The sequence below is a fragment of the Carcharhinus amblyrhynchos genome, unplaced genomic scaffold, assembly GCF_965287045.1.
Source record: "Carcharhinus amblyrhynchos unplaced genomic scaffold, sCarAmb.v2.hapA scaffold_49, whole genome shotgun sequence".
NCBI classification, from domain to species: Eukaryota; Metazoa; Chordata; class Chondrichthyes; order Carcharhiniformes; family Carcharhinidae; genus Carcharhinus; species Carcharhinus amblyrhynchos.
In genome coordinates, this window is record NW_027649790.1 from 2,842,063 (window position 1) to 2,859,742 (window position 17,680).

The 17,680-nt window shown below is 42.9% G+C and overlaps 1 protein-coding gene across 4 annotated transcripts in view; it reads left to right on the plus strand.

Moving 5' to 3' along the window:
• cdon (cell adhesion associated, oncogene regulated) overlaps positions 1–17,680 on the plus strand; it is a 194,762-nt gene that overhangs the window by 142,771 nt on the left and 34,311 nt on the right. For all 4 annotated transcript variants that reach the window (XM_080182261.1, XM_080182262.1, XM_080182258.1 and 1 more), the window contains 3 exons: positions 595–948; positions 12,390–12,697; positions 15,454–15,628. In XM_080182261.1, the coding sequence (XP_080038387.1) occupies positions 595–948; positions 12,390–12,697; positions 15,454–15,628 (837 nt within the window). The remainder of the gene's footprint in view (positions 1–594; positions 949–12,389; positions 12,698–15,453; positions 15,629–17,680) is intronic.

Here is a 17,680-nt window from a genome sequence, read left to right on the forward strand (position 1 = left end):
AAGATATGTTACATGGTTAAAATGAGCGAGGATATTTTAAAAATTTATTTAGTCTTGGGATATGAGCGTTGTTGACGCCATTTATTGCTCATCCCTAATTGCTCTTGAGAAGGTGGTAATGAGTTGCTGCTTTGATCTATGGCAGTCCATGTGACATCCACTGTGCTGTTAAGGAAGAAATTCCAGGATTTTGACTGTCTTACAGCATCACTAACCATGCATTAATTACACTTTTTTCAATAGTGTCAAGTTAGAAATTGATCGAAGGCAATTGTTTTCCCTTTGTAAATTTTCTTTGAACAGCTTTTTTCCTCTTATCTCACCAAAATGATTAATCTCTATGGGTGTACGTGAATTTGACTATCATGAGAGAGGAAGAGTGACAGCAGTCTAAAGGCCATTAAGGCTTACTTTCCATTAACGGTCATTGGGTAACAATCACTAGCAGGAACCTTGTGAATTCATGGACATCAAGTCAGATCTCTGGGGACTGAGCAGTCGTTTCAGAAAGGCACTGTGTTAATTTATAAAATTTGTGTTAATTCAAACATCATTTATTTCAGTGAATGACTCCAGATTTATTCCTTTCTGCAGACAGAGGCATAAAACCTGTGATTATCTCCCCACCCACTAATTTGAGAGTTACTGAAGGAGAACCTGTCACACTGACCTGCAATGCCAGTGGTCAGCCAACACCTATCATCCGCTGGTTTGATCGCCATGGACTAATCAGCAGCCACCCTTCACATATTCTCCGGTCAAAATCTCGGAATTCTCAACTATCTGGCATGGGCAGTACAAGCTCAAATACACCTCACCTCACTGTGTCTAGGGCTGGATCAAGTTCTCTCTGTATACCATCTGCATCACTGGAAAGTTCTGGACAATATATTTGCGAAGCCTCCAACAAAATTGGTTCAGTACAAGCAGAGGCCTTTCTGTCAGTTGGTAAGCTTCATTTTTTCTTGCTCTTAGATTATGTGATGAAGTTGTGGTGATCATTTGAGGCGATATCTCGCAACATAGTGGAGGCAGACACTTTAGGAACTTTCAAGCTGTTATTGGATAAGCACATGGAGCACACCAGAATGATAGGGAGTGGGATAGCTTGATCTTGGGTTTGGATGTAGCTCGGCACAACATTGAGGGCCAAAAGGCCTGTACTGTGCACTACTGTTCTGTTCTATGTTCTAACACTTGTCATGCCAAAGTCTCTTCATTCGTGTACCAGAAGAGTAACTGAAAAGTTGTGTAAAGAAGTGACAAAGGTATGGATTGTAATCTAGGAAGAGGTTGGTGGCAGACTGGGAAGAATGCTTTTAGTCAGTGAATATTTGGGTGAATAGCTGGATGTAAAGAACTGCTTCTGAACTGAATTTTCTGTGTATGTTTCATAATTTGGCTTTGGCAATCTTGGTTTCCATGGTGACAATTTTAGGTCTAATTGGGCCGGATTGTTGCCATTGAAACTCCATTTCAAAGTGGAAAACAAGTCGATTGTAATTTTGGAATGCTGCCCTTGTTCTACTTTGCACTGATATTACATCTTCACCTGAATGTTAATAACCTGTAGCTTCCTGCCTCAGCCTGTTATTTCCAGTCTTGGAGATATAACTTGCAATTGGCTTTTTTTTTTATTACTTCATGAGATGTGGGTGTTGCTGGCATGATCAGCATTTATTGCCCATCCCTAGCTGCTCTCAAAGATGGTGAGCTGCCACCATATATATTTTTAATTCCGTATGGTGTGTGGCTTAAAGGGGATCCTCAGGTGGTTGTATTCCACACAGCTTACTGCCCTTGTCCTTCCAGACAACAAGAAGTTGTGGATTTGGAAGGTGTTATTGAAAGAACCTTGGTGAGTTGCTGTGCTGCATGTTGTAACTGCTGCATAATAGCACTGTTGATGGTACTTTCCATCACTTTGCTAATGAGAAAGAATAGATTGAAAGGGTAGTACACACTGCTGCCACTGAGTCAGCGGTGGAGGACGTGAATGTTTACAGATTGGATGGGGTACCAAACAAATAGGCTGCTTCATTTTGGATAATGTTGAGCTACTTGAATGTTGTTGGAGTTGTACCCATTCAGGCAACTGGAGAGTGTTGCAACACAATCTTGACCTTGTGCCATGTGGACAGTGAACAGGAAATGAGTTACTTACCTAGAATTTCCCAACTCCTGATCTGCTGCTGTGGGATAGTGTTTATATGTACGATCCAGTTCACCTGATCAATGGTAAGCCCCCAGGATGTTGTTAGTCGGGTATTCATTGATGGTAATGCCATTGAATGTTATGGGGAAACGGTTGGATTCTGTCTTGTTGGAGATGGCCATTGCTCAAACTTATGTGGTGTAATTGTTATTTGCAACTTGTCAGCCCAGCCTGGATATTTTCCAAGTCTTGTTGCATTTGGACATAGACTGCATCCATATCTGAGGAGTTGCAAATGTTGTTGAACATTGTGCAATCATCAACAAACATCCCCACTTCTAACCTTATGATGAAAGGAATTACACTGATGAAACAGCTGAAGATGATTGGGTCCGAGAACAGCAACTGCAGTGATGTCTTTGAGCTGAGACAGCTGACCTCCAACAATCACAGCCGTCTTCCTTTGTGCTAGATGAGCCCAACCTTTGGGTAGCTTTCACCCAATTCTTATCAACTTCGTTGCATTAGGACTCCTTGATGCCGCACGTGACCAAATGCTGCCTTGTGTCAAGGGCAATCACTTTCACCTCACCTCCTGAGTTCAACTCTTCTATCCATGTTTAGACCAAAGCTGTAAGGTCAGGAGCTGAGTGGCCCTGGCAGAACCCAAACTGAGCATCATTGAGTTTGTTATTGCCCAGCAACTGCTTCTCGATAGCACTGTTGATGATTCCTTCTGTCACTCTGTGGATGAGTGAGAGTATTGATGGGGTGATAGTTAGTGGATTGGATTTATTCTGCTTATTGTGGACAGGGCATAACTAGTCAATTTTCTACTGGCAGCGTTATAGCTGTACTAGAATAGCTTGGCTAAGAGTACAGCTAGCTCTGGAGCTCAATTCTTCACGATTTCCAAAATGTCAGAATTCATAGCCTTTGCAATACCTAGTGCCTTCAGCTATTTCTATGTGGAGTGATTTGAATTAGTTAAAGAGTGGCGTCTGTGGTGTTGGGGACCTCGGGAATGCAGAGCTGGATCATCAACCTGACACTTCTGTCAAAAGATGATTCCAAATGCCTTTTTTTTTGTCCTGAAAAGCTGGCCTCCCCATCATTGAAGATGGGGATATTTGTGCAGCCTCTTCCTCCAGTTGTTTATTTGCAAATGGATGTGGTAGGACAGCAGAGTTTAAATCTGATGTGTTGGTTACAGGATTGCTTTGCTGTATCACATTATGCTTCTGCGGTTTCTACCATTGAAATAGTCCTAAGCTGTAGCTTCAGAGTGATGCCTCTTTTTTAGGTATGGCTGGTACTGCTGATGAGATGCCCTCCTGAACTCCCCTTTGAACCGTGGTTGATCCCTTTATTGATGGTAATAGAGTGGGGGATATACTGGACCATGAGGTTACAGATTGTGGTGTGAATGCAATTCTACTGCTGATAGCCTATAATGCCTCCTGAAAGCCTAGTTTTGGGATGTTAAGTCTGTTTGAAATCTATCCCATTTAGCACAGTGATACTAACACAATGAAGACTGTCTTCAGTGTGAACATGAGATTTCATCTCTGCCAGGATTATGAGGGGCTCACTCTTGCTAATACTGTTGTGAATGGATGCATCTGCATCAGGTAGATTGGTGCAGCTGAGGCCAAGGAGGTTTTTTCCTCTTGCTGATTCCCTAATCACCTGCCATAGACATAGTCTAGGGCTTGGCCAGTAATGGTGCTACTGAGCCACTCTTGGTGATAGACATTGAAGTCTCCCACCCAGAGTACACTCTGTGCATTTGCTGACTTTGGTGCTTCTTCCAAGTGGTATTTAACATAAAGAAGTGCTGATTGATTTCCTTCCCTAAAGCATATCAGTAAAACAGATGAGCATTGACAACAATCGACAATGATTTGATATTCCTCATTACTGAGACTGGGTTTTAATTCCAGATTTATGAATTGATTTTAAATTTTATCAACTTGACCCACATCCCCCAGTGTGTTATCCTGGATTACTAGTTACATTACCATTTTGCTCCTGCCTCCCCCTAGTCCTTGATGAACTTGGGAATGATTGCTGAAATATTTAGGATTCTAAGCCAGTAACCACTGCTGCTCTTGAGGCTTTTGGAATCATTGTATCTGAGCACTCTGCCTTCCCTATTTCCTCCTCCACCATATCATACTCATTGGTGGGAGGGACCCTTCGTCCTTTCTTCCGACAGGATAGGAACCGAAGTCCTGGGCTGGAATTTTATGCTCCCATGGAAGCATTTTGAGGGGCCTCCATTGGGAAGCCATCATCTAACTAGGGTGTTCCCCCTTCATGAACCAGACCTCCTCTCCAACCCCTTCTTGATCTATCCCCGATAACGCAATGTCCTGTTTCCCCCCCCCTCCACCCCACTGCCCCACACACACACACGCACACACACACCATCCACTATCCTTAGCCTCCCCAAGACCCCTGCCGCTTAACTTCACATTGGCTTCCTGCACTTAATCCCAGGCCTGGTGATGGAGTGCTTCTTCTGGCCACTGCAGGGCTCTACCTGATCGGCTGGCAGCCCTCCAAGATGGAATGTCCTTCCATGTGCTGCTATTCACCACTCTTTTGAGTATAAAATAGCAACAGGCCTGATGGAGTCAGTAGGGATGTATTCACTGCTGACTCTCCGGGTGGTGTGAACCAAACCTCCGCCATCCAAAATGTCTAGGCCTAAGAATTGAATGGGTAATGATCCTGTCATTTACCCATGTGGTACTGCAATACTCAGTTCCTCTTGGCAATGGTGAACTCACTGCCCTAGCCTTGACTCAGCATAAAAGAATAGAGGGATTGTTTGCTGAGAAATCTTGCTATAATTTGTAACCTGATGAATAATTTAGCACGTCATTATGGCTTGGCCAATATATTAAAAAAAAAATGGAATAAACATTTTTCAACAACATTCTCCTTTTAATGAAACAACATGATGATTCAATGGACATCTTAGTCTGGAGAGTTCCATATTCATATCAAGCCTTTGCAGAGCAAATATACAAAAAGTGGTTTATTTGCACTATATTGTCTCAAACATAGTTTTCAAAAGAACTTTATTCCATAAATGAGAGATGGAATAATGGAATTCCTCCCTAGTAGCACAATAGCCACAGACAGTTCAATGCCTTTGTGTTGCCTGTGATGAACATCTCTTGTCACCAGTCATGTGTGTGTGTAAAATGTTAGACCGTGTCAGTTTGGGCTTATACACCTTACCTGAGTTTAGCTCAGTAGTTTAGTCTACCTTCCAGATGTGTCACACCAAGTCCCAATTCTTGCATTCATAATCTAGGTCAGTGATGGGAAACCTGCAGCCTGGGGACCACAAATTGCCCATGTGGATTCTGAGTGCAGCCCCCAAGACACTTTGTTGACCATTGCCCACACGCAGGGTTGTTGCATTCCGCTGACTCCCATCCCTGTAGTTTTTTTCCTACCCATTTGAGTGAAGTGGTAAAGCAAGGAAAAGTTAAGAACACAAGAACGTAAGAAATAGGAGCAGGAGTAGGCCATCTAGCCCTTCGAGCCTGCCCCGCCATTCAATAAAATCATTGCCCTCTCCCCATAACCCTTAATCCCCTCTTATCAAAAACCCATCAACCCGCGTCTTAAGTGCATGCTAGTTGCACCCAATATTGACCGCAGGAATTGTGTGCTTTTGCTGCGTCTAAAGTGTAAATATTTATTTTGTTTTTACCATTTGAAGTTGATAATTCCATTAATAAATAAGCATTTTCTATATTTATTGAATGTATTTAATCTTATTCATAGAATCATGGTTAGTGAGTAAATCTGATTTCAATTTTGCCATTCACTAAGATGAAGGACAGCTTGTGCAGCTCACTCACTAGCCTAGGTTGCTGTCACTGATCTCGGCAGATCGGCATTCCAGCTCATTACTGAAGGAGTGGTATTTTGTATCAGCTGCTGCCTTTACGATGCAACGTTAAACCAAGACAACATCTGCCTGTTCAAAGATCTCATGGCACAATTGAAAGAAGAGCAATGAGGTCTCCTGGTGACCTTGCTAAAGTTTTCTCCACCAAAAATCTCAAGTTGTGATTGTAGTTTATTGGGTGTTGTAGTGCAGAATGTCTAGATTACAATGGTCATTGACTCCAGGTGTTTAATTCCGAAATACTATTTCAACAGCGCAAGGTGATATGTTAGATTTTGTCCTTCATAGCTTTTAATAATCCCAGTGCAGGCAACACATTCATGAGATGATCATGGCCATCTTGGACCATCTATTGCTACCTCCTTTGCATTGTCCAGCATTACCCTGTCTCAGCTCATCTGCTGCTGAAACACTCGTTCATGTCTTTGTTACCTCTAGATTTGACTATTCCAATGCAATCCTGGTTGGTTTCCTGCATTATGCCCTCCATAAACTGGAAGTCATCCAAAACTGTGCTCCCCATGTCACTGCAAGTCCTGTTCTCCTATCAATCCTGTGCTCGCTTACCTAGATTGGCTCCTGATCAAGAATCATAGAATCCCTACTGTGCAGAAGAGGACTTTCGGCCCAGCGAGCCTGCACCAACTCTCTGAAAAAGCACCTTACCCAGGGCTTCTCCCCTGCCTTATCTTGATTTTAAAATGCTCATCTTTGTTTACAAATCCCTTCATGGGTTTTGTCCCCCTTGGTAATGTCTTCTGGTCCTACAACCCTCCAAGATATCTGTGCTCTTCAAATTCTGGTCTCTTTTGCATCCCCTGTTATACTTGCTCCACCATTGGTAGCCATACCTTCATTTGCCTCGGCACCAAGTTCTGGAACACTCTCCTTGTATCTCTCTGCATCCCTGCCTTGCTTTCCTCCATTAAGATGCTCTTTAAAACCTACCTCTGTGCAAGCTTTTGAACATCTGACCTAATATCTCTGATGTGGCTGTGTCATACTTTGTACGCTCTTGTGACAAACCTTGGGATGTTTCATTACGCAAAAGGTGTGGCATAAATATAAGTTATTGTTGATCACGTATTTATGGGATGGAAGGGAAACAAAGAAGGATGGAAAGGTGTCAGGTGATTGCCTCCTTTATCTTTTTTCCAAATCCAGCTCTCCTCCATGAATTGCCCAGCCCCATCTTTATTCTGCTTATGGTCCATTCCCAGCTGACTCAAACTTGAGATTAGATTTAGTCTTTTCAGTTGTCTGGTTTTATTCTATGTCTCTAGGGAGATGTGAAGCTATAAAATCTGTCACGCATGGACCTTTGTGGTTTTGGGACCCAGTGATTTAGCATCATGATAAATTGCTTAGGTGGCAACATGTTGTATTTCTTGGGAGAATAATATTTTATTCCTCTGATCATGGTTTGCCCTGTCCTGCAAATGGACTTTCTAATTTTGCAAATTAATGTTCAATTGAAAAAAAAGGATGTTGCAGTTTGAGTGACTTTGCCCCTTGTGTACAAAAAAATCTCTTGGAATTAAGTCAACAATGGATATGGAGAACTGAAGTTTTCAGATAGACTCCCAGAACACAACCTGAGGAGAGCATGCATGCAAATAAAAATGTGTGCACATGCATACAAACATGTGGTTGTAGTATGTGTGTGCCACTAGTAACTGTTTGTCTATCCTTGGAACTGAAATTTTTTTGCAACAAAAAATATTTTCTATTTTACAATAAACTGCAAGTGTGAGGTTGTCCACTTTGGAAAAAATAATAGTAAAATTGACTATTATTTAAATGGTGAAAAATTACAACATGCTACTGTGCAGAGGGACCCGAAGGTCCTTGTGCATGAATTAAAAAAACTCAGTCTGCAGGTGCAGCAGGTGATCAAGAAGGCAAATGGAATGTTGGCCTTTATCGCAAGGGGGATGGAGTATAAAAGCAGGGAAGACTTGCTGCAATTGTACAAGGTACTGGTGAGGCCGCAACTAGAGTACTGTGTGCAATTTTGGTCCTCTCATTTGCGAAAGGATATATTGGCCTTGGAGGGACTGCAGAGAAAATTCACCAGGTTGATACTGGAGATGAGGAGAGATTGAGTAGATTGGGCCTGTACTAGTTGGAGTTTAGAAGGCTGAGGGGGATCTTATAGAGACATACAAGATAATGAAGGGGCTAGACAGGGTAGTGGCAGAGAGTGAATTCCACTTAGAAAGGAAACAAGAGCTAGAGGGCACAGCCTCAAAATAAGGGGGAGTCAATTTAGAACAGTTGAGGAGAAACTTCTTCTCCCGCAGGATAGTGAATCTTCAGAATTCTCTGCCCATTTGAAGCGGTGGAAGCTACCTCGTTAAATGCGTTTAAGTCACAAGTAGATAGATTTCTGATCAATAAGGGAATTAAGGGTTATGGGGAGCAGGTGGGTAAGTGGAACTGAACCACTATCAGATCAGCCATGATCTTATTGATTGGCAGGGCAGGCTCGAGGGGCTAGATGGCCTACTCCTCCTATATCTTATGTTCTTGTGTAAACTGCGAATTCTCAAGTTTCTTGAGTGCTTAGTTCTATACTCTGAAATAGTTTCAAGGGAATTCCTATGTGTGAATAGGGAAAGTAGTCATGATGTGGGTATGCCGGCGTTGGACTGGCGCAAACACAGTAAAAAGTTTGACAACACAATAAATCGGTTGGACTAAAACCTGGTGTTGTCAGACTTTTTACTGTGGATAGGGAAAGTCAGCAGAACATACAAAATAGGAACAGAAGTGTGCCATTTCGCCCCTCAACGTTGTTCTGCCATTCAAATAGATCATGGCTGATCTGTGTACTTTGAGTACGTCATTCCCATCCATTCTGATAACCTTTGATTCCCTTGCCCAAGAAGAATCAATCTACCTCTATTAGTGATTCCCACTTCCAACGTCTTAAGGCAGAGTTTAAAAGTTGCACAATATTTGAGGAAAAATTCTCCTTATCTCGGTCCTAAAGGGGCGACCCCTAATTTTAAAACAATACCCCCTTGTTCTGGACTCGCAATGTGTCCACCTTGTGAGAACCATTCAGGATCTTGTAATCTTCTAAGCGCCGTTGGGAGTAGAATGTAGCTAGACATCCAAGAAACCAGGAAATCTACTGGAGTGAATTATAAGAACATAAGAAATAGGAGCAGGAGTAGGCCATCTGGCCCCTCGAGCCTGCCTCGCCATTCAATAAGATCATGGCTGATCTGTCGTGTCTCAGTTCCACATTCCCGCCCTCTCCCCATAACCCTTAATCCCCTCGCCTATCAAAAACCTATCAACCCCCGTCTTAAAAATATTTAGCGAGGCAGCCTCCACCACTTCAATGGGCAGAGAATTCCAGAGATTCACCACCCTTTGAGTGAAGAAGTTCCTCCTCAACTCCGTTCTAAACTGCCCCCCCCCCCTTTATCTTGAGGCTGTGCCCTCTAGTCCTACTGTCCTTTCTGAGCGGGAAGAGCCTCTCCACCTCTATCCTATCCATCCCATTCATCATCTTATATGTCTCAATGAGATCTCCCCTCATTCTTCTAAACTCTAACAAGTACAAGCCTAGTTTATTCAGCCTCTCCTCATAGTTCAACCCCCTCAACTCCGATATCAGCATAGTAAACCTCCTCTGCACTCCCTCCAAGGCCAAAATATCCTTGCGCAAGTGCGGCGACCAAAACTGCACACAGTACTCCAGCTGCGGCCTCACCAGTGCCCTATACAGCTGCAGCAAGACCTCCCTACTTTTATATTCAATCCCCCTCGCTATGGAGGCCAGCATCCCATTCGCCTTCCTGACCACCTGCTGCACCTGCAGGCTGGGTTTTTGTGACTCATGCACAAGGACCCCGAGGTTCCTCTGCACCGTCGCATGCTGCAGTTTTTCTCCACGTAAGTAATAGTCCTTCCTACCATTATTCCTACCAAAGTGGACAACCTCACATTTGCCAACGTTAAATTCCATTTGCCATTTCCTGGCCCATTCGCCCAGCCTATCTAGATCCTTCTGCAGACTCTCCACACCCTCCGCACAATTTGCCGTTCCACCAATCTTGGTGTCATCAGCAAATTTCGACACCATACACTCGGTTCCCTCCTCCAGATCATCTATATAAATAGTAAATAGCTGAGGCCCCAGCATCGACCCCTGGGGCACTCCAGTAGTCACCAACCGCCAATCCGAATAGCACCCATTGACCCCCACTCTCTGCCTCCTATTTGACAGCCAATCCTCTATCCACGCTAACACCCTACCCCCAACTCCATGTCCCCTGACCTTCTGTAATAACCTCTTGTGAGGCACCTTGTCTAACACCTTCTGAAAATGAAGAAAGACCACATCCACCGGCTCTCCTCTATCCACCGCCCTAGACACATCCTCATAGAACTCCAATAAATTCATCAGACACGACTTCCCCTTAACGAAACCGTGCTGCGTCTGCTCTATCAAACAATTCTCCTCAAGATGCCTCGCTATTTTCTCCTTGATCACGGATTCCAACATTTTACCTACAACAGATGTTAAACTAACCGCCTATAATTTCCTGCCTTTTGCCTGCCACCCTTCTTAAACAACGGCGTAACATTAGCCATTTTCCAATCTTCCGGCACTTCCCCGGAATCCAGCGACGTTTGGAAAATAACCACCAAGGCATCCACTATCACCTCTGCCATTTCTTTCAGAACCCTTGGATGCATTCCATCTGGTCCTGGGGACTTGTCCACAATCAGTCCCTCCAGTCTGTCAAGCACCGCCTCTCTAGTAACGATAATGTCATTCAGGCCCTCCACTTCTACCATCTTTCCATCGCTAACACCCGGCAAATTATTCACGTCCTCCTCCGTGAAGACTGACACAAAGTTATTCAAGGCCTCAGCCATTTCCCCATCCCCTACCACTAAGTCCCCCCTATTCACAACTATCCATTATGATCACCTTAACTACATTCTTGAACAACTGTAAATAATGTGTGTTAATAGCTAACAGGCTGTATCACCTGGGCAGAGTCTATTTTTGTCCTCTGCTGGACAAATTCTCCTGATTGTTTAATGGGACGTTATAGAGGAAGCTTTATCTATAATGCTCATGCTAAATGCAAAAAACTGATGTATTCCATTGCACTGTGTAGATATGTCTCATCTCACCATCTACAAAAGCTCAGTTTTCTCTTGTTGTTATTTGTGATATTAGAGGGTGCAATGGTTTGTATCTAATCTGAAATAAGACTTAATAAAGGATGTGCCAGCTGCTGCAATATGACTTCTGCCTACTGCGAACGTGGCAACTTCAAAACAGCTCACAAAGGAGGAGCTGCAGGCCCCAAACCTCTCCAGTCCTCCCTCTTAAAATGAAACTTCCAGTGGAGAGTTGTTAATTGGCAAGTGCCACATGAGATGCAGATTCTTTTGAGCTCGGATTGATGCCAGATAGTCACTGGTTTAGGGTAGCTTACGTCAAATGTTGCCACGTTTACACTGCAGTTCTGGATTTGTGCCAAGAGCAAAATAACTGGGTTCCTCCCAAGATAGTCAAGCACAGTTTCTCGAGTCACGATTACATAATTCTCTGGCATAGCATTGTAAAGGTTGGTAGTTTGGAAATCAATGTTGCAAATTTGTGATGCTGAAACAAAAAAAAACACTTCTTCACCATTAGAGGTTCTCTTGAGGAGGGTCCTAATATCTGGGGGCATTAGCAGTACCTCATTATGTGACGCTCTGTTTCGAGGCTGTAACATTGTACTGGAACAACTTCCATTTATATAGTGCCTTTAGCATAGTAAGAACATTCTAAGTATAACTCAAAGCCAGCACCTCCAGGGTTAAGCATGATTGCAGCTGGATGCTCAAGTACAAATACTGAGATCAGCTGAGAGGTGCTGGCAGCCTCTCAGAATTGATAGTTTCTTTGTTATTGAGAGATGTGCCAGTTTCAACAAGTGCGGCCCATCCTCCCCTATCCTGCTGCTGCCTGTGGTATCCTAAATAAATAAACGAGAACAAACATAGTCTGGCTTCAATTAAATGAGAAACTCTGATAGTTTTTGTTGGTTTTCTTGCAAGAGGCAATGAGTTGAACATCTGGGGACCATGGAACATGTTTCCTCTGGCTCTGAATAGCAATCTTACTAGTTTGAACTAATGGCATTTTAATGTGGGGGGAGGGGAGAGAAAGAATGTTAAGCAGCCAGCATTTTGCATGCTTGTGGTATCTTGCAATTGGCCACAGTGGCTATACTTTTGAGACTAATTACAAGACATTTTTGTCCTTTTTTCCACCAGTTCCCTTTGAAACAAAGAGCACAGTTGATGACCAAGAGCCCACACCACCAGCAAGAGATTCAGATATTGTTCAGAGCGACGAAGGTGTTGAAAGTATTGGCCATGATTATGACTATGGCACTGTGCTGCTGGACCACCAGTCAACGAAAGAATCCATCACCCCCATGCCAACACAAAAGACTCCACCTGATGCTCCCATCATTCTCAGTGCTCCACATACTACCAACCCAGACAGCTATGATTTAACTTGGAGAGCGGGAAAAGATGGTGGTTCACCCATCAATGCCTACTTTGTCAAGTATCGCAAGGTATACTGTTGCTGGTGCACCTGGATAAAATGTAGTTGGGTTTGAATCTAGAGGCTTCAGTATTATTGGGATGAAGGCCTTGCGGTGGAAAAGAAGGCTGTTTGGCCAATCATGTTTATGCTTGAAAATGCTCAGTCCTGCATCCCTGCCATTTGTCTCTTATGCTTGTGATATGGCATGGTGGCAGAGTGGTTCACAGTGCTGCCCCATAGCTCTAGGTTCAATTCCAGCATTGGGTGTGAAGTTTGCACATTGTCACCATGACTGCGTGGGTTTCCTCCAGGTGCTCCAGTTTCTTCCCACAGTCCAAAGATATGTAGGTTAGATGGGTTAGCAGTGGTAAATGCGTGGAGTTAGAGATAGGGCGGAGGAGGGGGACTGTATAGGATACTGCAGTCAGTGCAGACTCAATGAGCCAAATGACCCCTTCTACACTGTAGGGATTTTAGGACATGAAGTCCTGGATGAGTCATAATTGAATATAGAGAAAACCAAAGACACAAAATTCTGCCTCCTTCACTCCTTTGCATCCCATTCAACTGAGAATGATTTTCAAATTCTACGTCTTACCTATCACCATGTGACTTATTTTCATTTCTACAACATTCCTCTCACCAGTGAAGTTATTACATTAAGAACATAAGAAATAGGAGCAGGAGTAGGCCATCTGGCCCTTCGAGCCTGCCCCACCATTCAATAAGATCATGGCTGATCTGTCGTGGCTCAGTTCCACTTTCCCGCCCTCTTCCCATAACCCTTAATCCCCTCTCATCAAAAACCCATCAACCCGCTTCTTGAAAATATTTAGCGAGGCAGCCTCCACCACTTCAACGGGTAGAGAATTCCAGAGATTCACCACCCTTTGAGTGAAGAAGTTCCTCCTCAACTCTGTTCTAAAACGCCCCCCCTTTATCTTGAGGCTGTGCCCCCTAGTCCTAGTGTCTTTCTTGAGCGGGAAGAGTCTCTCCACCTCTATCCTATCCATCCCATTCATCATCTTATACGTCTCAATGAGATCTCCCCTCATTCTTCTAAACTCCAACGAGTACAAGCCTAGTTTATTCAGCCTCTCCTCATAGCTCAACCCCCTCAACTCCGGTATCAGCCTAGTAAACCTCCTCTGCACTCCCTCCAAGGCCAAAATATCTTTGCGCAGGTGCGGCGCCCAAAACTGCACACAGTACTCCAGCTGCGGCCTCACCAATGCCCTATACAGCTGCAGCAAAACCTCCCTACTTTTATATTCAATCCCCTTCGCTATGAAGGCCAGCATCCCATTTGCCTTCCTGACCACCTGCTGCACCTGCAAGCTGGGTTTTTGCGACTCATGCACAAGGACCCCGAGGTCCCTCTGCACCGTCGCCTGCTGCAGTTTCTCGCCACGTAAGTAATAGTCCTTCCTACCATTCTTCCTACCAAAGTGGACCACCTCACACTTGCCAACATTAAATTCCATTTGCCATTTCCTGGCCCATTCGCCCAGCCTATCTAGATCCTTCTGCAGACTCTCCACACCCTCCGCACAATTTGCCGTTCCACCAATCTTGGTGTCATCCGCAAATTTCGACACCCTACACTCGGTTCCCTCCTCCAGATCATCTATATAAATGGTAAAAAGCTGATTCTCCATTCTCCAACTCTCTTGCAAATCCTTGAACTTCTTTTTGAAAACTTTTGGTTAAATTAGAGGAAGTTCTATTTCTACACTAGGAACATTATAATGTAATATACAATGTATCCTGCTGCTCGGGTGCAGAGATATTTTACTTTCCTAGACTCGTTATGTTGGCAGAATCCAGCTGGCTTACCTTGAGACATATTAGAGGTTAATTGCTATTATTGGTTAGGAGAGCTTACAGATTAGCAAGTGTTTATAAATCCCTGCACTGGAATCAGAAGAAACCAGCACAAATTATTGTTTTCTTTCTCTAAATATATCATATTACAAACTCCAAATATATGTATAAAAATAAATTTAAGAGATGAATTATATTTCTGTTGAGACAAAAAAACAAGATAAAGTTGTATAGGGGCAGTTGCTGAAGTGGATTTTTTTGCAAGAAATTATAGACCTCGTCTATAATTATTATTGTTAACTGTGTAATTAATGTTATGAGCCCATTGTCATCCACACAGAATGAATAATATTGGTTTAGCATCCCTCCGTCTGCCCCCACAGTAGGTTGTAATTGTTACACACAAGCTGCTGATGTAGAGATAGCTATGTCCCAACCTGATTATTAAGAAAAGAGTTCTCAACCTGATTATTTAGTTAAATCCCAATAATAATTTAAAAGCAAAATACTGCGGATGCTGGAATCTGAGCCAAAAATAGAAAATGCTGGAAAATCTCAGTAGGTCTGATGACATCAATGGAAAAGAATAGAGCCAATGCTTTTGAGTCTAGATGACCCTTCGTCGGAGCTGCTCTGATGAAGGGTCATCTAGACTCAACGTTGGCTTTACAGATGCTTTCAGACCTGCTGAGATTTCACAATAATACTTTTACTTGTTAGGAATTTTGAACATACTGTAGTTGTTTGTTATCCAAAGCTTCCTGTTGGACATTCGGGAACAGTGGTGAAATATAAACTTGCCTAGGCCTACTTCGTCCATATTATTTGGAGGGCAAAGATAAGTACAAAAGCCATTGGGAACATGGGGTGGGTTGGGAGTGGGGCAAAACTGAGCAGAGCTGAGAGTTTCAAGGCACAGTGCAGGAAATATTGACTCCAGCTGTTTATTTTCCTTTGCAGCTTGACAACCATGGGATTATGTTGGGAAGCTGGCACACAATCAGAGTTCCTGGCAGTGAGAATGAACTGCAACTTGCTGAGCTTGAGCCCTCTAGTCTGTACGAAGTATTGATGGTCGCACGAAGCGCTTCAGGTGAAGGACAGCCAGCCATGTTGACGTTCCGAACTGGCAGAGGTACAAAATAACAAGAAAATACAATACTGTATACTAGCAAATTGTATGTTACACAGGGGGACTGCATTTGTAACTCCTCCTCTCTGAGATGGGCAACCCTGCTGGCGTACTGGCTAAATGTACCACATGCAAAACCAGAAAAATCACAGGATCAGTCTCTGATGTATGCTGTTAGCTGACCTAATAATGGCAATGACAGGCTGCTATCATTATTTCTGAAAAGGAAATCTAGAATTCACCACAAAGCCAATTGGGAAAATAAATTAAAAAGTATGGTGGTGAATAAACAGCGGGGAACGTTTAAAAAAAACTTTCAAATATTCAACAAAGATCAATTCTATTGAAAAACAAACTCAATGAGAAACATCCATCCCTGGTTTACAAATGAGGATAAAGATGATAGATTAAAAGAAGAGTTTTCCAAAGATTGGCAGCAAGTCTCAGGATTTAGAAACCACCAGGGAATGACGGGTACCAAAAATTGATCAGGTTAAAACTAGAATGAGTAAACTAGTCAGGAATCTGAGTAGCTAAAGTAAATGTTAGTGACCTTCAGAATCAGGCAAAATTACCATGGGGAATGAAGAAATGGCAAAGATATCGGAAAAACTATTGTGTATTTCAATGGTAGAAGAGACAAGTCATCAGAAATAGGGGTAACCTTGGGGTAAGTAAGGGTGCGGCATTTGATATCAGTCAAAATCTGACAAATCCCTAGTACCTGATGGCCGAGGATTTGAAAAGAGATAACCGGAGATACTGAATGCATTGATTTTCCTAAATTCCTTAGATTCTGCAATAGTTCTAGAGATTGGATGTTAGCAAATATAATACTGCTATTCAATAAAGGGGAGAGAGAGAAAGGGCAACTACCGTTAGCTCGAACTCGGTCATTGTGTTGGAATCTATTATTATGGAAGTCTTAATGCAGTAGAAAAGCATAGCAAGATGAAAAAATTCCACCGGAAAGGGAAACTTGATTGACTCACCAAGGCTTCTTAGGCAGCACCTTCTACACCCACAACCACTGCCATCTAGAAGGACAAGGGGCAGCAAACACATAACACCACGACCTGGAAATTCCCCTCCAATATGCCCCGATTCTGACTTAGAAATATATATCTGAAATCCTGGTCAAAATCCCCAAACACACTCACAGCGTTCAGTAAGGCAGCTTACCACCACCTTCTCAGGGGCAGTTGGGGATGGACAATTAATACTGGCCTAACCAGCAAAACCCATGTCCTACAAATGAATTTTTAAAGAAGTTTTAGATTTGAGGATGTAACTAGCAAGGTAAATGAAGGGAAACCAATTGATGTACGGATTGCCAAGAAGCTTTTGATAAGGTGCCGTGCAAAAGCTTAACACGAGATAAATACTCATGAAGTTGAAGTTAACGTGAATAGAGGATTTGTTAATGGACAAGAAGTGAATAGGGATAAATGGGCATTTTCAAGTTAGCAGTGAACTGCTGCAAGGATAGGTGTTGGGATCTCAGCTGTTTACAATCTATATATTAATGACATAGACAAAGAGGTATCTAACTTTGCTGATGATACAAAGCCAGGTGGAAGTGCAAGGTACAAGTATACAGAGGCTACAAAGAGATATATAACGCTAAGTGAGTGAGCAACAAGACTGCAGATGGAGTATAATGTGGGAAAATGCGAGGTAGTTCACTTTGGTTGTAAGAAACGAAAGGCCGAATATTTATTAAAAAGCATGAACTTGTAAATGTTAATGTTTAGAGAATCTTTGATGTACAAGGAACACAAAATATTCGCATGCAAGTACAGCAACCATTAAACTAAATGGCATGTTGGCCTTCGTTGTAAGGGAATTAGAGTACAAAAATAAAGAAGTATTGGTGAGACCATACCTGGAATACTGTGCAGCTTAGGTGGTCTTATGTAAGAAAGGACATACTTGAAATGGAGACTATGCAGCAAAGGTTCACTAAATTGTTCCCTGGGATGAAAGGTTGTATTATGATGACACGCTGATCAAATTGGGTCTATATTCTCTGATGTTTAGAAGGTGATCTCTTGA